The sequence below is a fragment of the Zosterops lateralis genome (genome assembly GCF_965231275.1).
Source record: "Zosterops lateralis genome assembly, chromosome: 11".
NCBI classification, from domain to species: Eukaryota; Metazoa; Chordata; class Aves; order Passeriformes; family Zosteropidae; genus Zosterops; species Zosterops lateralis.
This window is the reverse complement of record NC_139771.1, coordinates 2244338-2270867: the sequence shown is the minus strand read 5'-3', so window position 1 is coordinate 2270867 and position 26530 is coordinate 2244338. Positions and strand designations below refer to the sequence as shown.

The window sequence follows — 26530 nt, the reverse complement described above, 5'->3', positions numbered from 1 at the left end:
AGCAGATTCATGGACTCAAGCTTTGCTTTTATTTGCACCCATTTACTCCTTGGCATTGCGCATAAGTAGACAAAATTTCACTTGGAGAGAAGCCAGTGCCTCAGACATTGCTCCAGATCTTTGCCGTGCAAAGGCCCTTACAAAGGAGTGTATCAAATGTAAAAATAGCTGAACCTGTTGACTCAGGAAGCAGCCAGAGGAAAAAAAAAAACATGCTTTTGGATCAAGTTAGAAGTAGCTTTTCAATAGGAGTTGTCCTGTGTCCTGACACGGGTTCTGTCCTTGCAGGAGGAAGGGAGTGTTCGGGCCTCCAGTTGGTCGGTACTTCATATTTTTTATCGACGACTTGAACATGCCCATGCTGGAGCAGTACGGAGCTCAGCCACCCATCGAGCTGCTGCGGCAGTGGATGGACCACCATGGCTGGTACGACCGGAAAAATATTGGTACGATCCAGATTCTGTGCCCACAGCTCTTGGCAAAAGTTGGCCTGTTAGACAGGTGTACCTGCCCTGGAGATTTGTAGCCAGGGCTTTTAGCTACAACTCAGCGCTCATTCCTGATTTTGCACTCTCAAAGGTTCTTTTAAGAAGCTGGTAGATATTAATTTTGTCTGCGCCATGGGACCTCCTGGAGGGGGAAGAAATCCTGTCACTCCACGCCTCACTCGCCATTTCAACTACCTCTCCTTCACCGAGATGGATGACAGCAGCAAGAAGAAGATCTTCTCCACCATCCTTGGCAGCTGGATGGGTAAGTCCTGCAGAAAACTGCCACCTTCTTCTCGTGTTGAAAGTCAGCTTGATGACAATGGAGTTTGGAAGGGGACCAATTAATACTGATGATCTGTTCAAAGTGTTGAAAGCTGGAACTTGCAGTAGTCACTCAAAGATGCTTTAGGGAAAGTGTTTTATGAGGCTTAGCAAAAAGAGAGCTCGTACGCTATTTAGTCTCAGGGCCAAAATCTGCTGGTGCAAATCAGCAAACTTCAGCTTTGGCTTTCACAGTTGCAATATGTTATCCTATAGCCTAGGCCTTTCAAAGAAGATTTTGTGATGGATGATGCAGATATTTTTAACCTCAGCAGGTAAAGCTGGAATTAATTTTTTTTGTTTTTTTCTAGATGGATACCTAGGAGAAAAAAGTTACAGAAATCCAGTGCGTAAGTAAGAGCAGAAAGATGAGAGAGACTGTGAACAGAACAAGCTGGTGAACACAGCATGGCACAGCTTACCTGTGCTTTCAACAGACAGACACTTGCCCAGACAACAGCTTTCTGTGGAAGCAGAGCCTTCTGTTACTCTCCATCTGCTGCAGCTTGTAGACAGCTGAGCAGGATGGATCTGAGCATGGTGCTACAGCCACCATGAAAAAAGGGTTCATTTGGAGTGAAATGAGTCCTCTTATACTTGACGAGGTGGGAATTTAGGATCATCTTTGCAAATATTCCCTCATCTGCAAATCTGCCAGTGAAAAGGAGTGAGAATAGTCAGCTATGGGACAAGCAAAGCAGAGCTTTCTGAATACTTGCAATATTCAGAATCACCGGTACCTGACTGTGATCTCAGGGGCACACTGAAACATCTAGCTGTGATTTAGAAAGAAATTAAAGGATTTTTGAAATAATGCAAAAAAAATGCAAAATGCTGGGGTGTCACAGGGTTCAACTTCTCCAGGAGTGTTTGTAATAAACTTCATTGGGAGAAAAAAATTATGTTCTAAAACTGGCAGCTGTGTTTAAATCTTGCCAGATTATTGCATAAGAAATTATTTCTCAGTGGCTTTGCATTTGCTGAGCATAATGAATTGGAAGGGGTTTAGCTAAGAGGGCACTCACACTTTCTAGCTTAAAAGTAGCTGAGATTTCAGTGTGGGAATGCAAGGAGGGAGAAGTAAAACCTGTCTGGAGTATTTCAGGTCGGCATCAATTACCTGTCTTGCAGTGCCTCCTCTGTTCCTGGGGAGCAGGAAGTCTTCACACCACAGAATCACTGTAAAGCATTCTTGCACCCCAAATCTGATTCACATTAGTTGATGAAACCATTGGCAGCTGTCCACTGCAGTGAGCAGGTGCTTAGTCAAGCCCCTCAGTGTCTCTGCAGAAAAAAGCAGGAAAAAGTGTGTTCCTATCCGAGTCCTAGCCAGCACCTCTGCCACTCAGTGCCACCTTCCTGCACTGCAAGGACCCTCTCAGCCCAGAGTTACCATCTTGACATCCTCTCCAACTACTTGTGTCTCTGCAGCAGGAGCAGATGCAGTGAAGGACTTGAATGAGCCCTTAGTTGATGCCACAATCTCCATGTATATGACCATCACATCCCAGCTGCTGCCCACACCAGCAAAGTCACACTATACCTTCAACCTGAGAGACCTCTCAAAGGTGTTCCAGGGCATGCTCATGGCTGAGCCTAGCAAGGTCGAGGTGAGTCCTCCTGTCAGCACAGCCTTGCCACCCAGGGCAAGACCAGAAAAGTTCTACTTGAGGCCTCATTCACAGGCCTGCAAACAGGCTTCAATTTCCCATTGAAGATGCATTTTGATATTGCTCAATGGGTGTGGTGGCCTCCCCTTTGGCTATTGCATGGTACCAGTAGCAGGTAATGCCCCCTTCATCACAGTCCTTCCTTGGCATGGAAGCAGGTCAGTGGCCACAGAGTCAGTAGGACACATCCACCCCGTTCAGGGCTGGATGGAGCCATGAGGGACCAGACAGAGACCAAGTAGGGGCTTCTGCCCCTTCAGCTCTCCTGAGGACCTTGCTCTGGTTCCAGCCAGTAGAGACTGAATTATCACAGGGAGTACTTAGGACCCTAAGTAGTATAGGTTCTGTGCTATCAGCCAAATAAAAGGAAACTGTAAAATTTAAATCAAACTGGGGAAAGATAAGAACAAAGAACATAAAATTAAAGTCTCTCAAAGAAAGCCCAACATATGGACAAATAAAGAGGGATAAACTGATGCTGTAATGAGCTCTCTGCAAAGCAGCTGTTTTGACAAGAGTTGTTTTTGAGAGGAGAAGGGAAAGCAGCTTCCTCCGCCCAGTCCTTTCTCCGCTCCAGTTGCCTTGTAACAGGAGTGGAGTTGGCCACATGCTGGGCAGGAACCAGCTTTCCTGACAGCAATGCTCATAACACTTCTCTACTTCTCTCATGGGGGCTGTTTTCCTGGGATTTCCTACCAGAACAAAGAGCAGCTGCTGAGATTGTGGTACCACGAGAGCTGCCGGGTCTTCTGTGACCGCTTGGTCAGCGAGGAGGACCGGGCCTGGTTTGACAGCCTAATGACAAAGAAGATGGAGGAGTTTGGCACCACTTTTGAGCAGGTCATTCCCTCCCAGCCAGTTCTGTTTGGAGACTTCATGGAGCCGGGTGCCAATGTCAAATTATACCAAGTAATCAAAAGCCAGGATAAGGTAAGGACTCTGGGAATCATGTTGTGAACCACGTTCACATCTTCCCAGTCTTCTGCAAACAAAGGAGAACAGTAATAGTAACAATAGTGGTGCTTTAATTAGAGGTGTCTGAAACTACAAACTGTCCCAGGGGCCTCCTGTGAAATCCTACCACATATATGAATAGTGGCTGTTTTTGTTGTGACAGGCAGTTGAGGTGGAACAAGCTGTCTGTGCATTGCAATCCTGGAGGCAGCCTGCTATGCCAAATCTCCCAAATGAGCCACACTTGGGACTGAAAAGTGAAATTTGCTGGAAAGAAATGGCACATTACCCCCAAACAATACTACTTTTGCCATTAAATACTTCACAGTTGACCTTTACGAGTAATTAATGTTACTGCCAGTCTCCCTGTTGGAGAAGATACTGGGAGTACTTGGGTAGTGGTAATTAAGCAAAGGCAATGAGTGGTGTGTTTTGCACTCATTATCAGAAAGAGATGATTATTCTGTTGTCTCTCCTCTTGTGATAGCAGTGTGACAAGGGCTGGTAATTAACTGAGCTTTCCAATCCCTTTTGCAAAGTAGGTAGGCCTGTCCCCCACCGAAGTGAGCACAGCTGAGACAGCCAGACAGAGAGGCAGCTGCACACTCCCCACTGATGCACACAGGACTTAGGCATCTAGGCAGGGATCTCAGTGCTGTAAGAATTCCAGCTGGTGTTGCTTTCCCAGCTTCACAGTGAGATTGCTGAGGGGGTAGGATCAAATCCCAGATGTCTTCATGCTTCATCTCCTTCTCTGGCCTGAGGGTACTGTTGAAGAGAGCCTTGGGAAGGGCAAGAGAAACTGTTCCTGCTACTATTCCATGTAATTACTGGACTGGGAGAGGAGTATGCTCCTCTACCCATCTACAGCCAGTGTTGTTTTCTTCCCCAGCACCTGTGGCTTTCCAGCCAGAATCCTAACCACAGGATTCAGCAGCAGGAGTGGTCAGTTATAGAGCAAGGAAACTAACCCAGAGGGAGGCCCTGGAGCAGTATGGATCAAGCAGCCATAAGCTGCCTTTTTATTTTTTTTTTATCTTTTATTTTGAACTACACCCTGCTGTTTCTCGAGGCAAACAGCACAGTTGGGAACAGCAGACTGTAGTCACTTGCCTGAGTTAGTTTAAGGTCACCATTGAGCAGCTGCTGCCACCACCACTAACTAAATTCAGCCCATCCAATGGCCGTTCCTTACAGAAGCCCAGAGGAGTGCTGCTCCCAGACCCCGTTAAGCACCAGCCTCTGCCCTCCCCTACTCCTGGCTGTGCCAGTGGACAATAAAGCCCCCCTACAATTGCTTTTATCTGGTAGCCACAACTGAGTGTTTCTACCCACAGCTGAAGCTGGTGATTGATGACTACCTGGAGGAGTACAATCAAAGCAACACCCCAGAGCTGAAGCTTGTGCTTTTCATGGATGCGATACAGCACATCTGCCGCATCAGCCGGATCCTGCGGCAGGCTCCGGGGAACGCCCTGCTCCTGGGTGTTGGGGGAAGTGGGAGACAGTCTCTCACCAGACTGGCATCTCACATGTAAGTAATGAACTCCCACCTATGTGTGTAATGGGGAGCAGTTCCATTGGGGCTGCCTTCAGAGAATCTCTTTTTCTGCCCTTCCCACTGCAAGTTACATGTTTTTCAGGCTGCTGACTGCTCAAACAAGTCAAGAGCTAGGACTCAGTTAACATGCACATCTGCACTGGGTTTCTAGCTAGCTCAGGTGTCTCTGCTTTGTGTAAAACATGCTCCTGAGCTGGTGGCTGTCCTTGGTGCACAAGGATAAGCATGTGCACAGGACTTACTGTAGGAAAACAACTTACTTGAGTCCTTTCACCCTGGGTCCACAAGACATACTGGGAATTGACAAAAGAGAATGTTTTAATTTGATGTAACTCCACAGGCTTCTTTTTCCTTTAGGGCAGAAAATGAATGTTTCCAGATTGAACTGTCCAAAAATTATGGCATGACTGAATGGCGAGATGATGTGAGGAAGGTCATGATGAAGGCAGGCCTTCAAAGTCTACCCAAGACCTTCCTATTTGTAGACACACAGGTACAGGAGTATTAGCATAGTAGATTCCTTCTCAAAAGGAGTCACAAACGCATCTCTAAGCTCAATTAATTCCCCTACAGGGTGTTAAGGAACTTGACACAAACTAAATTTGTATTTCTTCAGTAGCCTATATTCATCATCTTATAAAGGAGCCTCAGGGAAATTAGAGGTGGTGCATTTATTGCTAGAGGTCTGTAGAGCTGTGTGAGTGGGTGGATTCTTCTCTTGCACAAGGAAGCTTCCTTCAGCTCCATCCAAGTGTTTGGTGGGCACATAGATTTTAGCTGTCTGAAACTAAGCACTATTGGCCACTGATATTAGAAGTCCTAAGTAAATTGATTCTTTTCAAAAAGAGAGTAGATTTAGGACCTTATGCCTGCTGGTTCCACAGGATAAAGCTGGCTGTAACTGTAAACTCTAACTTGCTAATGAGTAGGCAAATTTCCACTTCTGGAATCACAGTTATGTTCCCCATAGGCTTTTTTACTGCCTTCATTATCATAGGAACCATTCCCTTGTGGCAGAGCCCTAAGCAGCAAGATGAGCATCAGTCAAATGCTACTTGTTCTTGCAGCCTTTTCCCTGCAGTGAGAAGCATATGTGGGAGCAAAGGGGCCCAGGAGGGTGCATTTTAGTCAAGGAGATGGATGCAGTGTATTTCTGATGTAGCAAAGGTGGAGAGGTGAGTGTAGCGCTGGAGGGAGATCGTCCCACAGACTGTGACACATCCCTACAATTACTCTGTCTCCCACATTGATATGCTTTATTTTAATAATGAACGTTCTGTGCTGGAGGAACAAAGACACGGAGCAACCAGATGTCTGGGGTCTGACTGCAGAGGCAGGGAGCAAGAGCCTGAGCTCAGTTTGTCTGTGAGGAGACAGGGAATGGGCAGAAGGATGTTTGTTCTCAAACACATCCTCCCAGTCCTGAAATGGCTGAAATATGGCTGTTTAATTGGAGGCACTGGACAAGAATCAGGGTGTGCCTTTCTGGAGCCAAATGATCACTAAAATTGTTTCTTATAACTGAGGGCTGTATTTATGCAGAAATTATCTCCATGGCATGTGAGACATAAGTGTCTTCTGAGAAACTGCTTTTTTTTGCCATCTATTTAGATTAAAAGTGAATCCTTCCTCGAAGATATCAACAACTTGCTCAACTCTGGTGACATTCCCAACATTTACAATCCTGAGGACCAAGATGCGATCCTGACAGCTATGAAGCCTATTGTCCGGGACCTGGGGCAGCAGCCCACCAAGGCCAATTTGATGGCTGCATTCACAGCACGGGTTCGCACCAATATCCACATGGTCCTGTGCATGAGGTACTTCAGGCCTACAACTCTATGCTTTAATACTAATTATTCCCTCCTTATCCTTTGCCTTTCGTCACTGTGTAATGGGATCTTTATTTCCAAGCCCCAGACTTTGGAGAAGGCAGAGGAGTAGGAGTATGGTTTGCCTAACAACACCTTCCCCTAGGACTAGATGCTTTTTTTTTTTTTTTTTTTTTTTTTTTACACTTTGCTGGTCTCAAGATGAAGTTTGAATTTTTCAAGAGTATGATTATATGTGATTCAGATGAAACACAAGGTACTTCCTCCTCTCTGCACCATTGAGCCATTTGTTACAGACATATCTTGCTTTAATTTGGGGCTCAGTTGGACCCTGTTTACTTGTGAATCTAATGCATAGTCCATAACCAGCTTGCTCTCTTGCAGAAGGGATACCAGAAGGAACAGGGTATTCTCAGTGCAAGAACAAGTAGAAAAATCAGGGCCATGATTATGGTTTGGTGATGTGATCTCTGCACACACCTGCTTGAAATAAATTTCAGAGCACATTTATTTCTTATCCTTTAAGTGTTTTCCCTAGAGAGGGACCCATAAAATATCAACCTACTACCATCTTAATACTTCCAGAATATCCCAAGCAAAGGAATGAGCTCAGACACGCATCTTTGGGCATGCAGCTCACTGCCTGAACTTTCATTCCTCTTTTCTCTCCTTCCCTCGGTGTATTCCTGTCCCTCTTGCTCCACAAGGCTCCAGGGTGGTTCTGCAGAAGGAAAGATACTTTGTCCTTGTATTCAGAGCCAGCTGTAACACATCTTCTCTGCACGCCTTGCCCTCAGCCCGATTGGAGAAGTGTTCCGCGCGCGCCTGAGACAGTTCCCGTCCCTTGTGAACTGCTGTACCATTGACTGGTTCAATGAGTGGCCTGCTGAAGCCCTGGAGAGCGTTGCCTCCTCCTTCCTGAATGAACTCCCACTTCTTGGTAGCCGTAATGAAGATCTGGACGGGATGGTACGTGCCACACTCAAGAATACTCTGCTCCTCTATGTTCAGTGTGCTGTGTCTCTGGATACACCAAGACCTTCAGAAGTGTCCTACCCTGCAGCAGAAATGTTCCATGGCAGGATCATTCAAATGCAGAGCTGCGTAACCTTTGTATGCCTTGAAACAGGCTTGGCCATTTGTCACCCCTCTGTGGCACTAAAACCCCCACACATATGTAAGCTCTGCTGTGACTGTAGAGTTTGGTTCTTCACAAGCACCTTTTGCTTTCTCTGGGCATCACATAGATTTGCCTTTCATATGTTCAGTACTGAATAAGATTGTTTCTTTCCTTTCTCCTTGTAGATTCAAGTATGTGTAGCAATCCACCAGAGCGTGGCAAAGAAGTGCCAGTTGTTCCTAGCAGAACTGGGCAGACACAATTATATCACTCCCAAAAGCTACCTGGAGTTCCTCAGCATCTTCAATTCCCTCATTGGAAAGAAGCAACAGGAACTGAAGACAGCCAAGAACAGGATGCAAAGTGGCCTAGACAAGGTTCATCCCTTATACCCAGGGAATGGGGCCACCCTTACACACTCTGAGCAGAGAGATGAGTGAGATGTCCTACACATGTCCTGTGTAACAGGGAAAAACTCAGGCTAAAGCAAGTGAGAACTATGCCTTCTGCCAGGGCCAGTCTAAAGGTCTGAGTCTGTAACAGCTCTAAAAGAATAACGATCCCCAGTCTTTGGGGACAACAAACCTCTGTGTAGCTCAGCTCTCAGGGTGTTCCTTACTAACCTTGTAATTGAAAGCCCTCTAACAGAAACATAGTCCTGCTGCCTCATTGCCATGAGCTTGTGAAGTAATGCCTAATGTGCAGGCAACGTTAGGCACTACTGTTCATAGGCACACCACAGTGTCCTGCTTAAGCAGGAACCAGGGCAAGACCTGTGCTTTGCACAGCCCAACTCTTGGCAGGGAGAACCCTCCAGAGCAGCACAGCCCTTTCCTAGGGCTTTCCATGGCTGCTGCCCCTGCTCTTAACTCTGCTTTTCTCCCATAGCTCCTGCGAACAGCAGAGGATGTAGCGAAGATGCAAGAGGAGCTGGAGAGCTCCCGCCCTCTCCTGGCACAGGCAGCCAAGGACACCGAGGCAACCATAGAACAGATAAAGGTACCGCTGCTGGGCAGCCCTGCACTTTCTAACTCTGGCTGCTCAGACTGCATTGGACACAGTCTGGAGGGGCCTGGCAGGGATTGTGCAAAATCCTGCTTGATCAGAGGTAAAAACGCCTCAGATTGGCACGGCAGATATTTGTGCAGAGCTGCACTGACAGCAAAAACTGCCTCCTGGTGCAGTCCTGCTGTGCTGCTGGTGAGCATCAGTTGTTGCAGAAGCGATGGCTCCCGTGTCCCTGTCTGAAACCACCACCCAGCGGTCAGTCAGCCAAGCTCCCAGCTCCCAGGCCCTTTCAAGCACAGTCTAGCAACACTAACACAATCCTCAGGTGGCTTGAGCAGCTCTAAGCCAGATTCATTGCACAGGATCATTTCTCCACATCCCATCCCCAGGGAGCTGATCCAGATGCAGCCTGCCCCCCAAACCTCAGGGATCATCACACAGTCACTCATGCCACTTCAGGAAGAGGGAACTGTTCTGTGTTGGCTGTCACTGCCTTCTATCTTTGTGGTCCTCCCTGCCTATCTCCTACTGTGGGATGGCCACACTGGGACAGAATGAACAAGGACATAATAACATGATACAGCTCTGCATGGAGAGGGGCATGTGTCTGCAGTCACCTAAATTCCCACATAGCAGATAAAGATTTGGCTATATTCAACATTTCCTTTGTGCCTCCTGGTAGTGTTTTAACCCTTGGGGTATGCAGAAGTGGCAGTTTTAGAAACAAACCCCTAAGCATATCTTCCTATTCCTCCATCTCCCTACAAATTTGCAACCCTATGCATCCTCTACTTGTGCCAATAGGAAAATTGGTAGAGCAGCTAATTCCTGCAAGACTAACATCATTCCAGGCACAGCCAGAGCTGGAGCTTGTGGATGGTTTATACAGGCTGACAAAAACCTTCTCCCGGTATAGTGTAGGAAGGGCATCCCCTGCAGCAGTTAGATCCCTGAGATCTGCTGGGAGAAGATACACTAGCTGCTAGGACAGCTGTGATCCTTTCCTAGCGGTGCCAAGCCAAGCTCTGCCTCCAGCATGCTTCTGAAGCTGTCTCTGATGTTACAGGTGGACACAGCTGTAGCTGAAGAGACAAGAACTTCTGTGCAGGCTGAGGAGGCAAAGGCCAACGAGAAAGCTCAGACAGCCCAAGCCATTGCAGATGATGCTCAGAAGGACTTGGATGAAGCCCTCCCAGCCCTAGATGCTGCTCTTGCCAGCCTGAAGAACCTCAACAGAAATGATGTTACAGAGGTAACTGTGTCAAGGGAGAGGATGGAAGAGCTCGTTCTGGTCAAGGACAGCAATTCCTTTTCAATAGGCTTGCAACATCCATAGGCCTTTCCTCCATCCTTCCCCCTGGGCTCACTCTGGGCAACTGCTTTGCAGCTTTTCATCTTCACTCCTTCAGATACAAATTGAAGGGCAGAAAGGCAGTAAGTGGCCCCTGGGTGTTTCCAGCATGTCCTGGAGAGGCTGTGGAGGAGGGCTCACATGTGCCTGTCCATGGGGGTAGGCAGCAGGTACCACCAAACAACCCCAAATACTGACTGTGCAGCACAGGGACAGAGCTGACAGCACCCTGAACCTGCAGGCTCTTTGAAAAGGGATCCACCACAGGCAAAGAAGAGGCAGCAGGCTGAATTCAAGGAATACTGACTTGAAATAAGCTAATGAGAGAAACAAGGGTGATTCTGAGCCTGCATCACAGCCCATAGCCACAGCACACTCAACAAGTACAGATTTCACCACTCGGGGACAGCCTTATTGCTCTGCAATTGTGAGTAACGCACCTTTTTATTTTATCAAAATCACACAAAATCCCTTTCCTCAGAAAGTGGGGAAAGACACAGGCAGTGTTGGTCCACTTGCCCCCAGCACCCATCCTCTTGCAGAGCTGGCACAAGAAGTGTCTCATCTATCCAAGGCTTCCACTGCCACAAGATGCATCAATTTCTTACACATCATCTAAACCAGCACCCAGACACCCAGATACTCTGAAGATCCTAGTTTCTTTTATATCCAGCTGCCAAGTCATGACCCAAGTAACCTGTCACCAGAGCAGAGACCACCAGCGTTCTCTCCAGTCCAGAATTAAGGACCCAGCCCAACTAAAAGAGGACACCACTACTGTGGCAGGGAGCAAGGATCCCTTTGACCTACTCCTTTCCATAGGGCAGCTCCCTCAGGGGTCCCTTGGAGTAAGCTGATGCCTGTTTCTCCAGCTCCTCCACCACCTCTCTCAGCCGATCCTCATTGCAGTAAAAATACACATAAAGGTTGCGCTCTGTCTGCAGGATGGGGTTCTCCAGAGACCTGCGCTTGATCTCCAGGTCACTCAGGAGGTCTGTCAGCTTCTGGTAGAGGTCATCCTGCATGATGATCAATTGCTGCATCAGCTCAGAGATCTCCTAAGGGACACAGCCCAAACTCATGTGAATATGGAGAAATAAGGGGATTTTCCTAATACCTGTGGAACAGCTCAGCCCCCCAGAAACAAACTACCACCCAGCTCTGGCCTCCAAACTCTCCCAGTCCAAGGAGCAGAGGTGGCTTACTGGGACACCTTGGCTAAGGCACACCAATGTCAACACTGAACAGCCCATGTGAGACGCAGTTAGAATCACCTTTGTCCCATAGTCAGCCACTGCCTCACTGGATGGCTTTTGGGACAAGGCAGGGATCAGGCCAACCTCCCCTCCCTCTCTGGCTGAGAGGCAGCGAGGTCTCCCCCCTGCACCCAGGGAGGATGGCAGAGGACTCCCTGTGCTCACCTGCTGCTGCCCAGCAAGGCCCAGGGGAGCGGGAGGAGGAGTGCTTCCTTACCGGTGAGGACAGCTGCAGCTGGTTGGAGCTGTTGTACAGTTGGTGATAGAGCACCTCTACAGAGGACTCCAAGGCAGACACCTGGGGCATAGGAGCTTCCAGCTGGGCTTCCAGTGCCCTCTTGTCCTGAACCAGCTGGGAGCACTTGGCTGCCATGGCCTCGTAGCTGCGGAAGGGCTGCTTCTCCTTATCTTCCCTCATCAGCATGTCCCAGAGCCTGTGAGAGGGGACAGTCAGCCACAGCTGTGACTGCAGCACCAGGACTGAGGAAGAACAGGGTTCTGAGGTAGTTGTGCACTGTAAGATTAGGATGCAAGCTGATGTATGTCAACAATGAGAAGATAGCCACTCCTGGTGAGCATTCTGTGTCAAGAAGAGCACCATAAAAGAGCAGGCTGGCTCAAGAGCCAGTGTGTGATTTCTTTTTGGCAGACACCAGCACCAGCTACTCCAAAACTGTGTGGGGAAGACTGAGAAGACCCAGTCGATGCAGGACACCTAGTCAGAGAAAGGTCTTGCTCTAAGGAGCTTGTGGCCCAGCTCTTCTCCATGGCTGAAGACTTGCCTCTACACTCTCTACCTTAACATTCTAGAAAAAACTTCCGTACTCTGTACTCATTCCATTCTCCAAGCCCATGCTTTGCTTCATCCATTCAAGCCAGCCAGAATGAAGCAGATCTGGGGAACTTCACACCACCATGGAGTCACAGTGGCTCTGCTCTGGCAGAAGAGCACTGCTAGTCTGTCTGGTAGCTTGGGTCTGCTGCCTGTCTCAGCCCTTCCTATGCCACTGTTCCAACACCTAGTTTGTTCTTCAAGTTCAGAACCACACCCCCAGGCTCTTACCGTATAGCAGTGAGTTCTTTGGGGTCTATCCATTTGTGTGGGTGACCCTTCTGGGAGGGCCTAGCATCTCTGAAGCAGTTCTGCTGCTCCTGCAGCCTGGTGATGATTTCGATCTTCTCCAGCCAAGCAGCCCTCTGTTCCAGCTCCTTTCTCTCCCGTTTCAGCTGGAGCTCCAGCAGATCCAGGCGGCTGTGCTGGCTCAAAAGCCATGCAGCCACCTCCTCCTGCCTCCTGGCAGTGTTGCAGAGGTGGGAAACTTCCAGGCTGAAGTGCTTGTGCAAGATGGGGAGGCAAAAGCGACAGGCCTCTGCCTTGAGCAGGGGCAGCAGCTGATGTATCAGAGTCTGCATGATGTCGAAACGCAGGACATGAAGCTGCCTCTGGAGCATGGGAGCCTGGCTCTGGAGCTCAGCCTCGACAGCCTGCTATGCAGGGGGACACAAACAGGCTGGTGACACTGCCTGGCTCTGCCACCCCCTCCCAACTTGTCAATTATGTTCCAGTGGTCAACAGGAGGGACTGCCTGTGCCACAGGCAGACCCTGTCACATAGGATGGTGGAGGAATGGGACCTTACCTGGTTATCCTCAAGAGCTTCCAGAGTCCTCTGGGCCCACTCCACCGCAGCATGGGTGCCTTCCACTTTTGCTGCTGTGACTATAACCTCCCTCCGGGCACAGATATATGCTGTCTCTATTCGGCCCAGCTCCTTCCAAAAGCTGTCTTGGTCCCCCAGCAGCTTATCTTCATCAGTCCCAAGATTTTTTGGCATTGATGTTTTCTTGGTGTCCCATCTCTCTGTGGCTTCCTGGCTGCCATCTCTCTTCTCACTCTCTATGCTTAACACATCTCTCTCATTCCCTCCCTCCACTAGGAGCTCTGCCTTTGAGTCTTGGAACAATATTCCCCAGTTTATTGGTGGCACCCACCACAGTGTCTTTGTGCATTCTTGATAAGAAGCTCCTCTTCTTTCTTCTGCTATTTCACAATATGACTCCATTTGTGTCTCAGCCTCCAGCCCTTCCTTCAGGCTGCTCTCTCCCCGTGCACTTGCTTCCCAAACATCTGGAGCCTGGACACTCTCTGGTAGGACTTGCTGGATGAAGCTCTCAAATGTATCAGTGGCTTGTTGTTCTTGCTCCAGGTAAGGACCAAGATCTATCTGGCACAGCAGTGTTGGCAGCTGGCCCATCCCCATGTTCTCATGACACTCTGAATTCTGCTTTGCAGTCTTGCTGACCTGACTCAACTCAGCTCTAGTTCTGAAGATCTTTGCTTTCAGGTCCATATGAGCCATCCTCGACTCCTGCTTCACCACTTTCTCCTCCTCCTCCAAATACTTCTGTTCCTGCTGCAGCTTGTTTGTCCAAGCCAACAGCTTCCTGTACCTCCAGAGCTGGTGGTCACGATAGTGCTTCAGCTCCTGAAGCTCCTGCTGCAGGGCCTCTTGAGAGGGTCCCTCATCCACTATCGAGCTCGGGAGCTGTGGGGCCTGGCAGCACATCTTCAGGGCCTCCTCCAGGGCATCGCCTTCCAAGATGGGTTTGCCTGCAGCCAGCAGGGCCTCATAGGCCTCCACCTCAGCTGGGCTCAGCACATTCTCCTCACTCACTGTCCCACAGAACCACTCGAGGAATTGCTTTGTCTCAGGGCAGTCAAAGAGCCACTCAAAGTCCTTCTCACAGAGGGTATCTGCATGGGGGTAGATCAGCCTCAGCGTTGCCATAAAGTCCGCTGCCCTGCTGACAGTGTCCAGTGGGAAGGCCTGGGAATATCTCCAGCTGAACATGGCAAGGATGGTCAGCACTAGAAGGGAAAAAGCAGGAGTCATCCTCAGAGGTCCTGACGCCCACGGTCATCTCAAGGTGCCTGCTTAAGGGGAGACTCAAGCAGTCCTTCCACAAGTGCTGAAGACCAGCTCATTGCTTGGTGGGGTACAAGACAAATAAGAGCCCATAGAACAAATGAGAAAGCCTGCCTGTGCCTCATTTCCATACAACCTTCTCCCTAGGGCCATACAGATTGAGCTCCTTTGCCAAGATATATTCAGTGCATAGGGACACATCTATTAGACTAGCAGAGCAGGCTTTTTCAGCCTATGTTTAGTTTGCTCCATGCCCTTTCTGATAACCAATTTTCCCTTCAAATGCCTCTGTCCTTCCTGCCTGTGTATTGTATCCTCTGTCCTACCTCTGGTCACAGTCTCCTCTGGCCCAGCTGAGGGAGAGATGAACACCCCATCTCCCAGGGAATCAGGTTAACCCACTGTTTCCATTTGGTTTTTGCAGGTACGAGCCCTGCAGAGGCCTCCCCCTGGTGTGAAGATCGTGATTGAAGCTGTCTGCATTATGCATGGAAAAAAGCCCAAAAAGGTGGCAGGAGAAAAGATGGGCACCAAGGTGGATGATTACTGGGAGCCAGGCAGGGCCCTCCTCCAGGACCCAGTGCAGTTCCTGAACAGCCTGTATGATTATGATAAGGTAAGCTGTGACTGGGATCATGTATTTCCTCACAGACATCCTTCTCACAGCAGCAACAAATTGAGCTGCTTGTGGGCAACACCCTTCAGCAACACCAAGGATGAGGGTGTATTTGGCCTGGAAGTCCTCATGTGAGTTGGGTGCACTTCATTGCCTTGGACAATAGGACCCAGACACACAAGTCTTCACATTCTGCCCCCCTTCTCTTTTGTGTGGAGTAGCTACGTAGCAGTGGTATGGGAAAGGATTTACCCAGTCCCACAGCTGTGGCTCTCAGACCTCAACATGCAGCAATTTGATTCCTCTTGCTCCAGTATGATCCTACCCCATCAGGTCCTGGGGTGCTGCTGCCCCTGGGGGAAGCCCTCAAGAGGTCAGTGATGAGCATGCTAGAGCTCTGACTGAGGAAAGTCTGTTTCCCTCCCACTGTTCTTTCCAGGACAATATTCCAGACAGTGTGATCAAGGCCATCCAGCCCTACATTGACAATGATGAGTTTCAGCCAGCTGCCATTGCGAAAGTCTCCAAAGCCTGTACCTCCATCTGCCAATGGGTGCGCGCCATGCACAAGTACCACTTTGTGGCCAAGGTCGTGGAGCCCAAACGGGTAAGAGACTCTGTGACCCAGTTGCTTTTGGTGTTTGGGAACACAGTACTAGCAGCTCTGTTCTGCAGATGTTGGGAATCACCACATTCTGCAGGTCAGGACATAACACCTTTGTCATCCAGGGATTGGATTGACTGAGACGTTGAGATATCAGTAGCTAGAACTTATCAGCAAGCACTTTTGTGGAAAACCAACTCTTGCTCCAAGATCTCTGAGTTTTGGGGGAAAAGGCTGACCACATACCCAAAATACCCACTGTTTCCTTGTGCACCTCTCCCCAGCAAGCCTTGCGGGAGGCAGAGGCAGACCTGCGTGCCACTCAGCTGGTCCTTGACAAAGCCAAGCAACGCCTGAAGGCTGTTGAAGATGGCATTGCCCAGCTGCAAGCAAAGTACGAGGCCTGCAAAGCCAATAAGGAGGAGCTGGAGAGGAAGTGTGAGCAGTGTCTGCACAGATTGGCCCGTGCTGATGTGGTAAGGGTCAGAGCTGGGTTCTGCCTGCTTATGTGAGGCAACTCAATTTCAGATCAAGCAGCACAGTGGTGAAAACATCCACGTGCCTGCAGCTCATGACAGTCCCAGGCTGGAGCTACCTGGCCTGATCCCAGCAGCTCAACAAGACTGGAAAGCTAAGCTAGCTAGGCACTGATGTAAAAAGTTACTGTCCTCCTGTGCACAGCTTTTTCAGCTAACAGTGGGTCTCCACGACAGCTGAGAGCAGCCCAGTAATGCCAGGATTGAGTACTTAAAGCCAGGAACAGAATTCAGAGTATGTCAGGGGCCACCCCAGCCTCTGGTCACCAAAGTCACCTGCAGCATTATCCAGAGAGCAGCAGGTCCAAGACACAAGGTTAGACCACACAGCAGCTCTCACACGTGCAACTTATCCCACAGCTCATCAACAGCTTGGCTGATGAGAAGGTGCGCTGGCAGGACACTGTGGAGAGCCTGGATGACAAAATCAACAACAGCTCTGGGGATGTGCTGGTTGCAGCTGGCTTTGTGGCCTACCTGGGCCCTTTCACAGTAAGTGTGAAGTGCTCAGCACTCAGTTTGCAACTCTGCTGTCCTGGCCAGAGAGAAAAGAATAGGACACAAGGGTGTGAGATCCCCCCAGGATCTCTCTCCATTTGTGCCAGAGGCTGCATAAGGCCCATTTGAATGAGAACAGGAGGGTTTAGATACTCACAACAGACCAGCTGCAACTTGAAGAAAGGCCATGAGGGTGTTTCTCATGGCAGGGAGACTACCGTGCAGCACTGTCCACAGAGTGGATGAAGGAACTGGCTGAAAACAACATTCCCCACAGTGAGGATGCAAGCCTCATCAACACCCTTGGAGACCCTGTGGAAATCCGCTCCTGGCAGGCAAGTTTCAAAAAAACCCAAACCAAACGATACTTGAGGAAGAAGGGGCCTCAGGTAAAGACAAAAACAGTCAGCTCACCACTCATTAGGATCACCTGTACCAAAGAACAGGCCCCAAATCAAGCAGCTGGATAACGGCCATGTATCTCCACACTACAGAACTGGAATTGCTGCCAGGTCTAGGCAGCAGCAAAGAAGGTATCAGCCTTAACCTGTAAGGGTTGTCCTTTACAAACCACTGGCCCAGAGCCAAGCTCTGGCCATAGCCTGCCCAAGCCTGACCCCACAGCACAGCCCCATCCCAGGGCTTGGCTCTTGGCAGAGGTACCTTCACCACTATCCCCTGTCCACCCACTGGGAGCACTCAGGGGCCAGGGCAGCAAGGGCTTCTCTCTGGTCACCTATGTGCACTACCAGGTGTCCCAACAACTTTTTCTACCCTGTTAGGTTGTTGGTTTACCCAATGACGCCCTGTCTGTGGAGAATGGGGTAATAACCCGATTCTCCCTGCGCTGGAACCACTACATAGACCCACAAGGACAAGCAAACAAGTGGATCAAGAATCTGGTAAGAGCTGTGGGGAGGAAAGCCAGGATAGGGGAGACAGTTTTCTATCAGGAGCTGTGCAAAGCAACCTCAGGCTTTGGCTCTAAAGCTGCAAAACCCCAAGCTATATCAGCCCAACCTAACCAGCACCAGATAGTCTCCACATCCACATTCATCCCAGGTGGATTTCCCCTCTCAGGGAAAGCAGTACAGGGCAGGAGGAGCCCTCATGTAAGCAAGCAAGGCATCAGATTCCCACTCTGGCTCTCCACTAACATTCTAGGAGCCTTCACCTCACAAAACAACACCAGCATCTCCCATAATGGTTTTCAGGTTTCTAGGACAGAAAAGGATCAGGGTGGTATTACCTGGCTGTTGAGAACAGTCCCTACTGCCAAAATGCTGAAACCACTAACCACCACCTTTTCTCCAGAGACATACTTTACTGCCCTTTTGAAGGATCAGGCAGGAGACTGAGGCAGCTGATCCTGTTTTGCTCCCTGAGGGCTTTTCTCACCTGCTCTCACTTTGCAGGCTCTGCCCTGAATTAGGAGTGTGGGGCTCCAGAGGAGTATGGGTGTGTGAAGAAGATTGTTGATATTTCCCCCTTTTTCTGCTGCCTCATTGAGCTGTCCTATTGCCTGCTGGTGTGCGATAAACTTGCCAAAATAGCCAAAGTCTAGCTGAGCAAGAAAATGTATTATTTCTGCTGCCCCAGGGAGCTAAATTGGTCCAGTGAGAGGTGTACTGTGTACCAGAGCTGGATGTGAAGCTGGCAGGACACCACAGAAACCCTGCCTCTCCCTCTCCCTGCCTCTGCTTTTAGGAGAGGGAAAACAGCCTGGAGGTGGGCAAGCTGAGTGACCGGGACTTCCTCTCCACTCTGGAAAATGCCATTACCTTTGGGAAGCCCTTCCTGCTGGAGAATGTTGGCGAGGAGCTGGATCCAGTCCTTGAGCCTGTCCTGCTGAAGGAGGTCCTGTGTCTCACCTTGGCAAGGAGGGCAGTGGGTACCTGGCTGAGCTGTAAGGGGCCAGCTGGCCAGGGTGCCGTGTGGTGTGTTGGTAGGTCTCCGTGGGTAGGCAGAACTTGCATGGATGAGTGAGTCCCATGCCTTGGCCAGGGACCAACACATTGACAACCCCCTGCACACACTGGTCTTTGGTCAGCAGGCATCTCTGCCTGGGAGGCAGGGCCACGAAATAAACTACTGTCTTCACGTTCAGGCCTTTAGTTCCACAGGGAAGCTTGGAGCTCCTCTGTCCTGAGAGCCTTCAGACTCTCTCCTCATTGCAGAGCCCAGGGCACAGCAGGATGCCTTCCCTCACAAGAGGTAGCCATCCCAGCCTTCCTGTATTTGTCTTTCTCCGGTACAGACTTTCAAACAGCAAGGCAGCACCGTGATGAAGCTGGGGGATGCAGTGATCCCCTACCATGAAGATTTCAAGATGTACATCACCACCAAGCTGCCCAACCCTCACTACAGCCCTGAGGTTTCCACAAAGCTTACCCTCATCAACTTCACCCTCTCACCCAGGTACCTGTTTTTACCCCATTAGTTATTCATGCTACTCAGCCTCATTCCTTGCAGTCCTCAGACTCTCGGGCATGTTGCCCCCTCACCTGCCACCCTCATTTCCCTGGCTTTTGTTGTAGTGGATTGGAAGACCAACTATTGGGAGAAGTGGTGGCTGCAGAGCGGCCTGACTTAGAAGAAGATAGAAACCAGCTAATTGTTAGCAACGCCCAGATGCGTCAGGAACTAAAGGATATAGAAGACCAGATCCTGTATCGGCTCAGCACTTCTGAAGGAAACCCTGTAGATGACTTGGAACTCATCAAAGTGTTGGAGGCATCCAAGCTGAAGGCAGGAGAGATCCAGGTCAGAAGTGAAAGGTGCTCTCCCCTCTGCAGCTGTGCATCCCCTGCCAGCACTCCACTAATCATGACACCCCTTCTGTCCTCCAGGCCAAGGTCGCAGTGGCAGAGCAGACAGAGAAGGATATCAACATCACCCGCATGCAGTATGTGCCTGTGGCTGTCCGCTCACAGATCCTCTACTTCTGTGTCTCAGACCTGTCCAACGTGGACCCCATGTACCAGTACTCACTCGAGTGGTTCCTCAACATCTTCCTCTTGGGGATCCGTAACTCTGAGAAATCAGGTGCCTTCCCAGAACAGCCCCCTCCTATCCTCTCCCTCACCCCACATCTGCACCCGGTCTGCGTGTGAGCGCAGCATCTGTCCTTCCCAGGGTGCAGGTGTGCCTCTGTGATCAGGAACCCAGAGCTGACATGGAGAGCTCCCTCCATATCCCCCATGGCACCTACCATCCTTGTTGCCTTTTTTACAGAGGAGCTGAAAGAGCGTGTGGAGAACATCAACAACTACATCACCTTCAGTCTGTACTGCAACGTGTGCCGCAGCCTCTTTGAGAAGCACAAGCTCATGTTCGCCTTCCTGGTCAGTGCCCGGATCCTGATGAATGAGGGGCAGATCGATATGGTGAGCAGGTCACCTTAATACTTGAAGGGATCCCATCAGGGCAGCTCAGGCACAGCCTGTTCAGCCCCTAGAACTGTGTGCTGGGTGGAAAAGGAGCCTTGTTTCCTGGGGCTAATGACAGGCTTAATGGACAAACACAAGGGCCTTTGTCTTTATTCAGCTTTCAAACTGTTTTGTGTGTCTACATGCAGAGCTGCCTAGCCTGAATCACCTGCAGCTTCTGCCAGTTTTCTGCCAGACTGCTGCAAAGGTTAATGAGTTCAGAGGGAGAAGGCAGGAGTTAGCTGAGAGTGGCAGCTGAGAAGTCACTATGTTGATCTCATCAGACCCTCCAGCTCAGTTATTCCTTGACACACACACCTGGCAGGAGAGCAGCCAGAAGGATACTACAGGATTTTGATTGGATATGGCACCAAGTGCCTTGAGCTCAGATGGTTAGGCCATTATCCATAACCAAATTGTATCCTGTTCCCAGGATGAGTGGCGGTATCTGCTGTCAGGAGGGGCCATAAAGGAGATGAAGGAAAACCCAGCTCCAAACTGGGTGAATGAAAGAGCATGGGGAGACATCCTGGCCATGAGCAGCTTGAAGAATTTCACTGACTTTGACAACGATTTTGCAGCCAACATTGAAGGGTTCAGAACCATTTTTGACAGCCCCAACCCTCACAGGCAAGTGTCCCCTGCTTTGTCAGCTCAGCTCTACTGCACATGACAGCCCTGGGAGAGCAAGAGGAGCTGATACTCTGTTCCCAGTACAGTGCCATGCAAGGGAAAGGATGAGGCACTGCCTTGTCTCCTTAGAGGTGACCATTGCTTGCCCAAGGCAGAGCCTTATCCCAATGCCCTATTTGTATTATATCACAGCAGTATTTGCTGCTTCCCCAGTGGAAGTAGTTCTGTATTGCCTGCTGATGGCTTCAGAGCTACAGACAACAACCTCAGCCAAGGGACTGGAATGTCCTTGTCTCTTATGAAGCCCCAATAGCTGCCTGCAGGCAACTTGGGCACTTCTTGTGGAGTGTGGAATCTGGCACATCCCCCCAAAATGCACCAAATTGCTTTGCAGAGAGCCTTTGCCCGGGAAGTGGCAAGATGAGCTGGATGCCTTCCAGAAGCTGCTGGTTCTGCGGTGTCTGCGTGGAGACAAAATCACCAACGCCATGCAGGACTTCGTGGTGCTGAACCTGGATCAGCGCTTCATTGAGCCACAGGTAACCAGCCAAGGGCAGGTGCTGGTGGGGACAGGAATGGAGCAGGAGGCCTCGAGCTTGTGATAAATGGGCCACCAACTGCAGTGAGGGTGCTCATCCCCCCCTGCAGCCACAGTGTTCCTCCCACAGCTGGGGAAATACCTATGTCTTAGATGAGGGATAGCCTTTATGATGTCCACCAGTTAAACCCCACTAGGAGGGGGCAGATACTGCAAGTTTACATGGGAAGAGTTCAAATGACAAATGGGAAAGTGGTTCATGCCCTGACTGTAATGTGGCCAGAGGAGAGTTGTACATGGTCCTCACTGATCATGTTCCCCCAAGAGGATGCTGGAACCTTAGAGGAGAGCTGGAGACCAGGAAGGTTGAGGAGGTGCTGCATGGTTCCACTATGGCCTCTCCATTCTAACCAACTCTCTGTTGCAGACCACTGATCTCTCAGTCGTGTTTAAGGATTCCACTGCCACCACCCCCCTGGTGTTTGTGCTGTCCCCAGGCACTGACCCCGCTGCCGATCTCTACAAGTTTGCTGAAGAAATGAAGTTCACACAAAAGCTCTCTGCCATTTCTCTGGGCCAAGGACAGGTAAGTTGTCAGTGCATATGTGGAAAAGCAGTGTCCTGGCACTCATATCAACCTCACCAAGCTCCAAGTAGGTCAAACACTTGCAGCACTGTGAAAACACCTTCATGCCCCAGGGCCCTTACTCACCAACCTTCTGCTTCTACCCCCTTGGGGTGGGAGCTGCAGTAGCTCCCACTACAGTGCCCTCTGAACTTCTCAAAAAATCTGCACCACTTCTATTCCTCCACCCTCCCTCACAGGCTTATAAAAGCTGTAAAAAAATTTTGCTGTGCCATCAAACAGCAAAGATCCAGCTGAGCCATGGCAAAGCCAGACTGTAGCTCTGGACAGTGGTCCTTCCACCCAGCTCTAGGGAGCTGCCTCCCTGCCCTGCTCAGCAGGACACGATGTGCCATGGGATAGATCTCTGAGCTCTCCCTTTCTGCCTCTGCAGGGCCCCCGTGCTGAAACCTTGTTGCACAATGCCATGGAGCAGGGCAATTGGGTCTTCTTCCAGAACTGCCACCTGGCCCCCAGCTGGATGCCCTCACTGGAGAGACTCATCGAGGCCATTGACCCTGGCAAGGTGAGATATTTTACTGAGCAGATGCCCACTCTGAGGATAACAGGCAGGAGGCTGGAGCCTGGGAGGCTCCAGTTCAGACCCATCCATAGGCTCCTCATAGAACCAGAGGGTCAGTGCAGGGGCTGTGCCTGCACTCTCTGAGTGCTTGCTGCCTTCTGGACTTCCAGGTGCATCCGGACTTTCGCCTCTGGCTCACCAGTCTACCGAGCAACCGGTTCCCAGTGTCCATTCTCCAGAATGGCTCCAAGATGACCATCGAGCCCCCCCGTGGGGTCAAGGCCAACCTGCTTAAGTCCTACGTTAGTTTCAATGATGAGTTCTTGAATTCTTGCTCCAAGGTAAGACTCAGGTTGTGCTTTGGTTTGTTGTCCCCATTCTGTGCCTGCACCAATATATACTTTCCACCTAGATGTTGCTCTTCTCCAGGCATAGATCTTCCTCTCTATTAAAGAATCCATGTGCTAGAGAAGGAGGTGTTTCACCTAAACTCACATCTGTGAAGAGCCACTTGGAAGTTCTACTTTGAGAAACAGAAGGAACAGTATTTTGGAGGCCTGGCATAAGGCACTTGCAACTCTCTTTAAGCGAGTGAGCCATGGCCTTCCCTAGCACAGTAGCCTGACTGAGGTTTCCATTTCCCCATCTCCAAGCTCCAGTTGGCACTCCTGAATTGGCACGTTTGCTCTGCCAGGTCTCAGAAGGACCTGATTCCCTCCAAGCATGTGTCCTCCCAAGCTGAGCAACTCCTCTCCCTGCTTCCCACAGGTCACAGAGTTTAAATCCTTGTTGCTGTCACTTTGCTTCTTCCATGGGAACATGCTGGAGAGGAGAAAGTTTGGGCCTCTGGGGTTCAATATCCCCTATGAGTTCACAGACGGAGACCTCCGCATCTGCATCAGTCAGCTGCATATGTTCTTGAATGAATACGCAGAAATTCCCTACAAGGTGAGAGCTGCCTCTCCTGCGAGGGAACAGGCTCATGATGCAGGCATGGATCAGAACCATGGTGGGGTCTCTTGCAGGTTCTGAAATACACAGCTGGGGAGATCAACTATGGCGGCCGAGTGACCGACGACTGGGACCGGCGCTGCATCATGAGTATTTTAGAAGATTTCTACAAACCTGAGGTTTTAACTCCTGACTTTGCCTATTCTGAATCAGGTATCTACAAGCAGATCAGTACCTCTTCTGACCTCAATGTAAGTACTCAAGTCACAAATTGCAGCTCATAGATCAGGGGGATTGTCATAGTGCAAAAAAAGTGTCTCCTCTCTGAAACCCACTGCATCTTCAGTTCTCTGGGGGAATATATGTTTGTAAGAACCTGGGGATGTTCAGCTGGTCTTGGCCTCACAGTCTGTGTGGATTCCTCTCCAGGGCTACCTCCAATACGTCAAGGGCCTGCCTCTCAATGACAGCCCGGAGCTCTTTGGTTTACACGACAATGCTGACATCACCTTCGCTCAGAACGAGACCTTTGCTCTGCTGGGGGCCATTGCACAGCTGCAGCCCAAGACCATCACGCTGGGAGGCCGCAGCAGGGAAGAGGTGGGTACCCCAGTCCTGGCAGTGCTCTGGCAGCCAGTTCCCAGCGTGGGCAGTGACCACAAGCACCAGCTCTCAGCAGGTGCCACGCTGCCTGCTGGGTGCCAGCAATGGCACTGCCATGCCAGTGTTAGTTCTCCCCCTTCTCAGCAGCCATGGGGCTGGATTAGAAGGATGGGAAAGCACCTACTTGCTGCTTTCCTTCCAGATTGTGGAGGAGACCTCCAAGGACATCCTGGCAAAATTGCCTGACCCCATGAACCTGCAGGAGGTGATCCACAAATACCCACTGCTCTATGAAGAATCCATGAACACAGTGCTGGTGCAGGAAGTGATCAGGTGAAACTCCTCTGGGATCACATGCTAGGGAACAGCAGAGATATGCAGGCCCCTGCTGCCACCCACCTTTGGGGAACCTCAGCACTGAGCACAACAGTGGGGTTGGCAGTCACACTAACAACTGTGTTGTCCCAGTCAGGACCTTTGGCTGATTCTGTCTCCATATGCTGCAGTCACCAATTCAGGGCTGGGGGAGCAGCTGTGAGACCCTGTTGAAGAGGACTGAGGCTAGGGGTTACATGGAAGAGCTTCATTTGTGTATAAAGATCCACACTCTCTCTGGGCAGGCAGTGGGTGATAAACCACTGCAGAGTCACTCTGCTCCCTCTGCCCTTTCTCTGTAGGTACAACAAGCTCCTGGAGGAAGTTGCCTCAAGTCTGAAGGATTTACTGAAAGCTCTCAAGGGCCTGGTTGTGATGTCCTCTCGGCTGGAGCTAATGGCCAGCAGTTTGTACAACAACAGTGTTCCCGAAATATGGAATGCCAAGGTATGTGCCCCAGCCAGCCCAGCTGCCTGCCAGAGCTCACCCAAACCAGAGGAATGGATTATCAGCTGCTGCTGGACTGGGCTGTCTCACATGGAGCTGGCTCTTGGTCCCCTGGCATGGAGATGTCTCCTGCCTAGTGCAGCTCACAGTTGTTCCCAGCCCCTGGGCTCTGGGCTGCCCTCAGCAGCTGAGGCACAAGGTCTAGGCTGTCCTTGACTGCCTCCAGCACCTCCCTCTGTGGGTGCCCCACAGGCCTATCCATCGCTGAAGCCGTTGGCGTCGTGGGTGAACGACTTGGTGCAGCGGATTGAATTCCTGCAGAACTGGATCGCTCATGGGATCCCCTCCGTGTTCTGGATCAGTGGGTTCTTCTTCCCCCAGGCCTTCCTCACCGGGACACTGCAGAACTTTGCCAGGAAGTCTGTCATCTCCATCGACACCATCTCATTTAGCTTCCAGGTCAGTACATCAGGTGGAGAGTCTGAATTTATCTGGAATCTCCTGCTAGAAGGCCACAAAGGCCCTGCCCAAGAGGTGAAGCCACCAGGCTACACAGCTGCCTATGGCCCCACCATCCTCTTTGTGCTTGGGTACACCCACCCACATTGCGAGACACCTCCCCAAGGCTAGCAGAGGCTTTTCCTCCCAGACCTGCTCATACCCCTCTCCACCAGCTCTGTCACAGGCTGCCCGTCTGAGAGCTGTGGCACAGTCTCCTTTGGCAGTGCTCGCTTAACTAAGAGCTACTTTAAGAGGCTTCTTGGGGCTGAGCCCTCAGGGACATGCCTTGAGCGAGGGCCCGGCGGCCCCTCCCCTGGGCAGGTCATGAAGGAGTCGGTAAAGGAGCTGACGCACCAGCCCAAGGTGGGCTGTTACATCCACGGCTTGTTCCTGGAGGGTGCCCGCTGGGACGCCACTGCAGGGCTGCTGGCAGAGTCACGCCCCAAGGAGCTCTACACGGAGATGGCTGTCATCTGGCTGCTGCCTGTCGCCAACCGCAAGCCTCCGGAATCCGGCTCCTACCTCTGCCCCATCTATAAGACTCTCACTCGCGCAGGTAGGGGCCCTAACGGCAGACTTCCAGAAGCACAGGAGCTGCAGGAGCAGCTAGGAGGGGCAGCCTGGGAGGGGCAGTAGGGAGTTTCTCCTGCTATACATGGGCACAGAGCAAGGTACTGTTGGCCGAGGCCAGCCAGGGAGAAAAGATTTCTCCTGCTGTGGTTGAGAGAATGGAGCAGCCAGGCATCCTGGCTGACTCTGCAGCAGTACCCCTGGCCAGATCCCCTCAAGCTCACAAGCTTGTTTCCCCGAGCCCTGCTCAGCCAGTCACTTGGCTTAGGGTGAGGACAAGGGCTCCTGGATGGGGTCACTTGTCTGGGATTCCCTGGTCAGTGGGCAGCAGCATCACCCTCGTGCCCTTGCTTCCCCCATTACAGGCACGTTGTCAACAACGGGCCATTCCACCAACTATGTGATTGCTGTGGAGATCCCTACGGACAAGCCTCAGAAGCACTGGATCAAACGGGGTACAGCCTTGATCTGTGCCCTGGACTTTTAGCCAAAAAATGCAGTCAAGCCAGCCCAGGAACCCACTGCAGCTGAGGGTCTGAGCTGGGCTGCTGCCCTGTTCTCCTGCTGCCCTCCTTCTGTTGAGGTGTGTCAA

At 50.7% G+C, this 26530-nt stretch overlaps 2 protein-coding genes across 2 annotated transcripts in view; one reads left to right on the top strand and one right to left on the bottom strand.

The window, feature by feature from the left end:
- Positions 1-26425, top strand: part of DNAH1 (dynein axonemal heavy chain 1) — a gene marked incomplete at both ends in the record, with an annotated part of 66923 nt that extends 40498 nt beyond the window's left edge. The window contains 36 exon segments of the mRNA XM_083869271.1: positions 289-446; positions 580-753; positions 1124-1162; positions 2244-2422; positions 3182-3412; positions 4774-4970; positions 5355-5490; positions 6609-6817; positions 7627-7798; positions 8135-8326; positions 8838-8948; positions 10024-10209; positions 14915-15106; positions 15546-15713; positions 15995-16186; positions 16607-16738; positions 16954-17079; positions 17527-17646; positions 18452-18601; positions 19002-19162; positions 19282-19507; positions 19594-19789; positions 19979-20130; positions 20606-20806; positions 21204-21344; positions 21771-21929; positions 22363-22494; positions 22662-22832; positions 23260-23439; positions 23517-23693; positions 23872-24042; positions 24248-24378; positions 24723-24867; positions 25120-25326; positions 25690-25924; positions 26304-26425. Coding sequence (XP_083725397.1) covers positions 289-446; positions 580-753; positions 1124-1162; positions 2244-2422; positions 3182-3412; positions 4774-4970; positions 5355-5490; positions 6609-6817; positions 7627-7798; positions 8135-8326; positions 8838-8948; positions 10024-10209; positions 14915-15106; positions 15546-15713; positions 15995-16186; positions 16607-16738; positions 16954-17079; positions 17527-17646; positions 18452-18601; positions 19002-19162; positions 19282-19507; positions 19594-19789; positions 19979-20130; positions 20606-20806; positions 21204-21344; positions 21771-21929; positions 22363-22494; positions 22662-22832; positions 23260-23439; positions 23517-23693; positions 23872-24042; positions 24248-24378; positions 24723-24867; positions 25120-25326; positions 25690-25924; positions 26304-26425 — 5971 coding nt within the window.
- On the bottom strand, positions 11115-14457 carry LOC310913851 (HAUS augmin-like complex subunit 3; the record flags this gene model as incomplete). Its single annotated transcript, XM_083869641.1, has 4 exons — positions 11115-11366; positions 11782-11998; positions 12628-13052; positions 13204-14457. 4 exons carry the CDS (start codon positions 14455-14457, stop codon positions 11115-11117), a joined length of 2148 nt encoding a protein of 715 aa, XP_083725767.1.
- Positions 26426-26530: the final 105 nt, after the last annotated feature.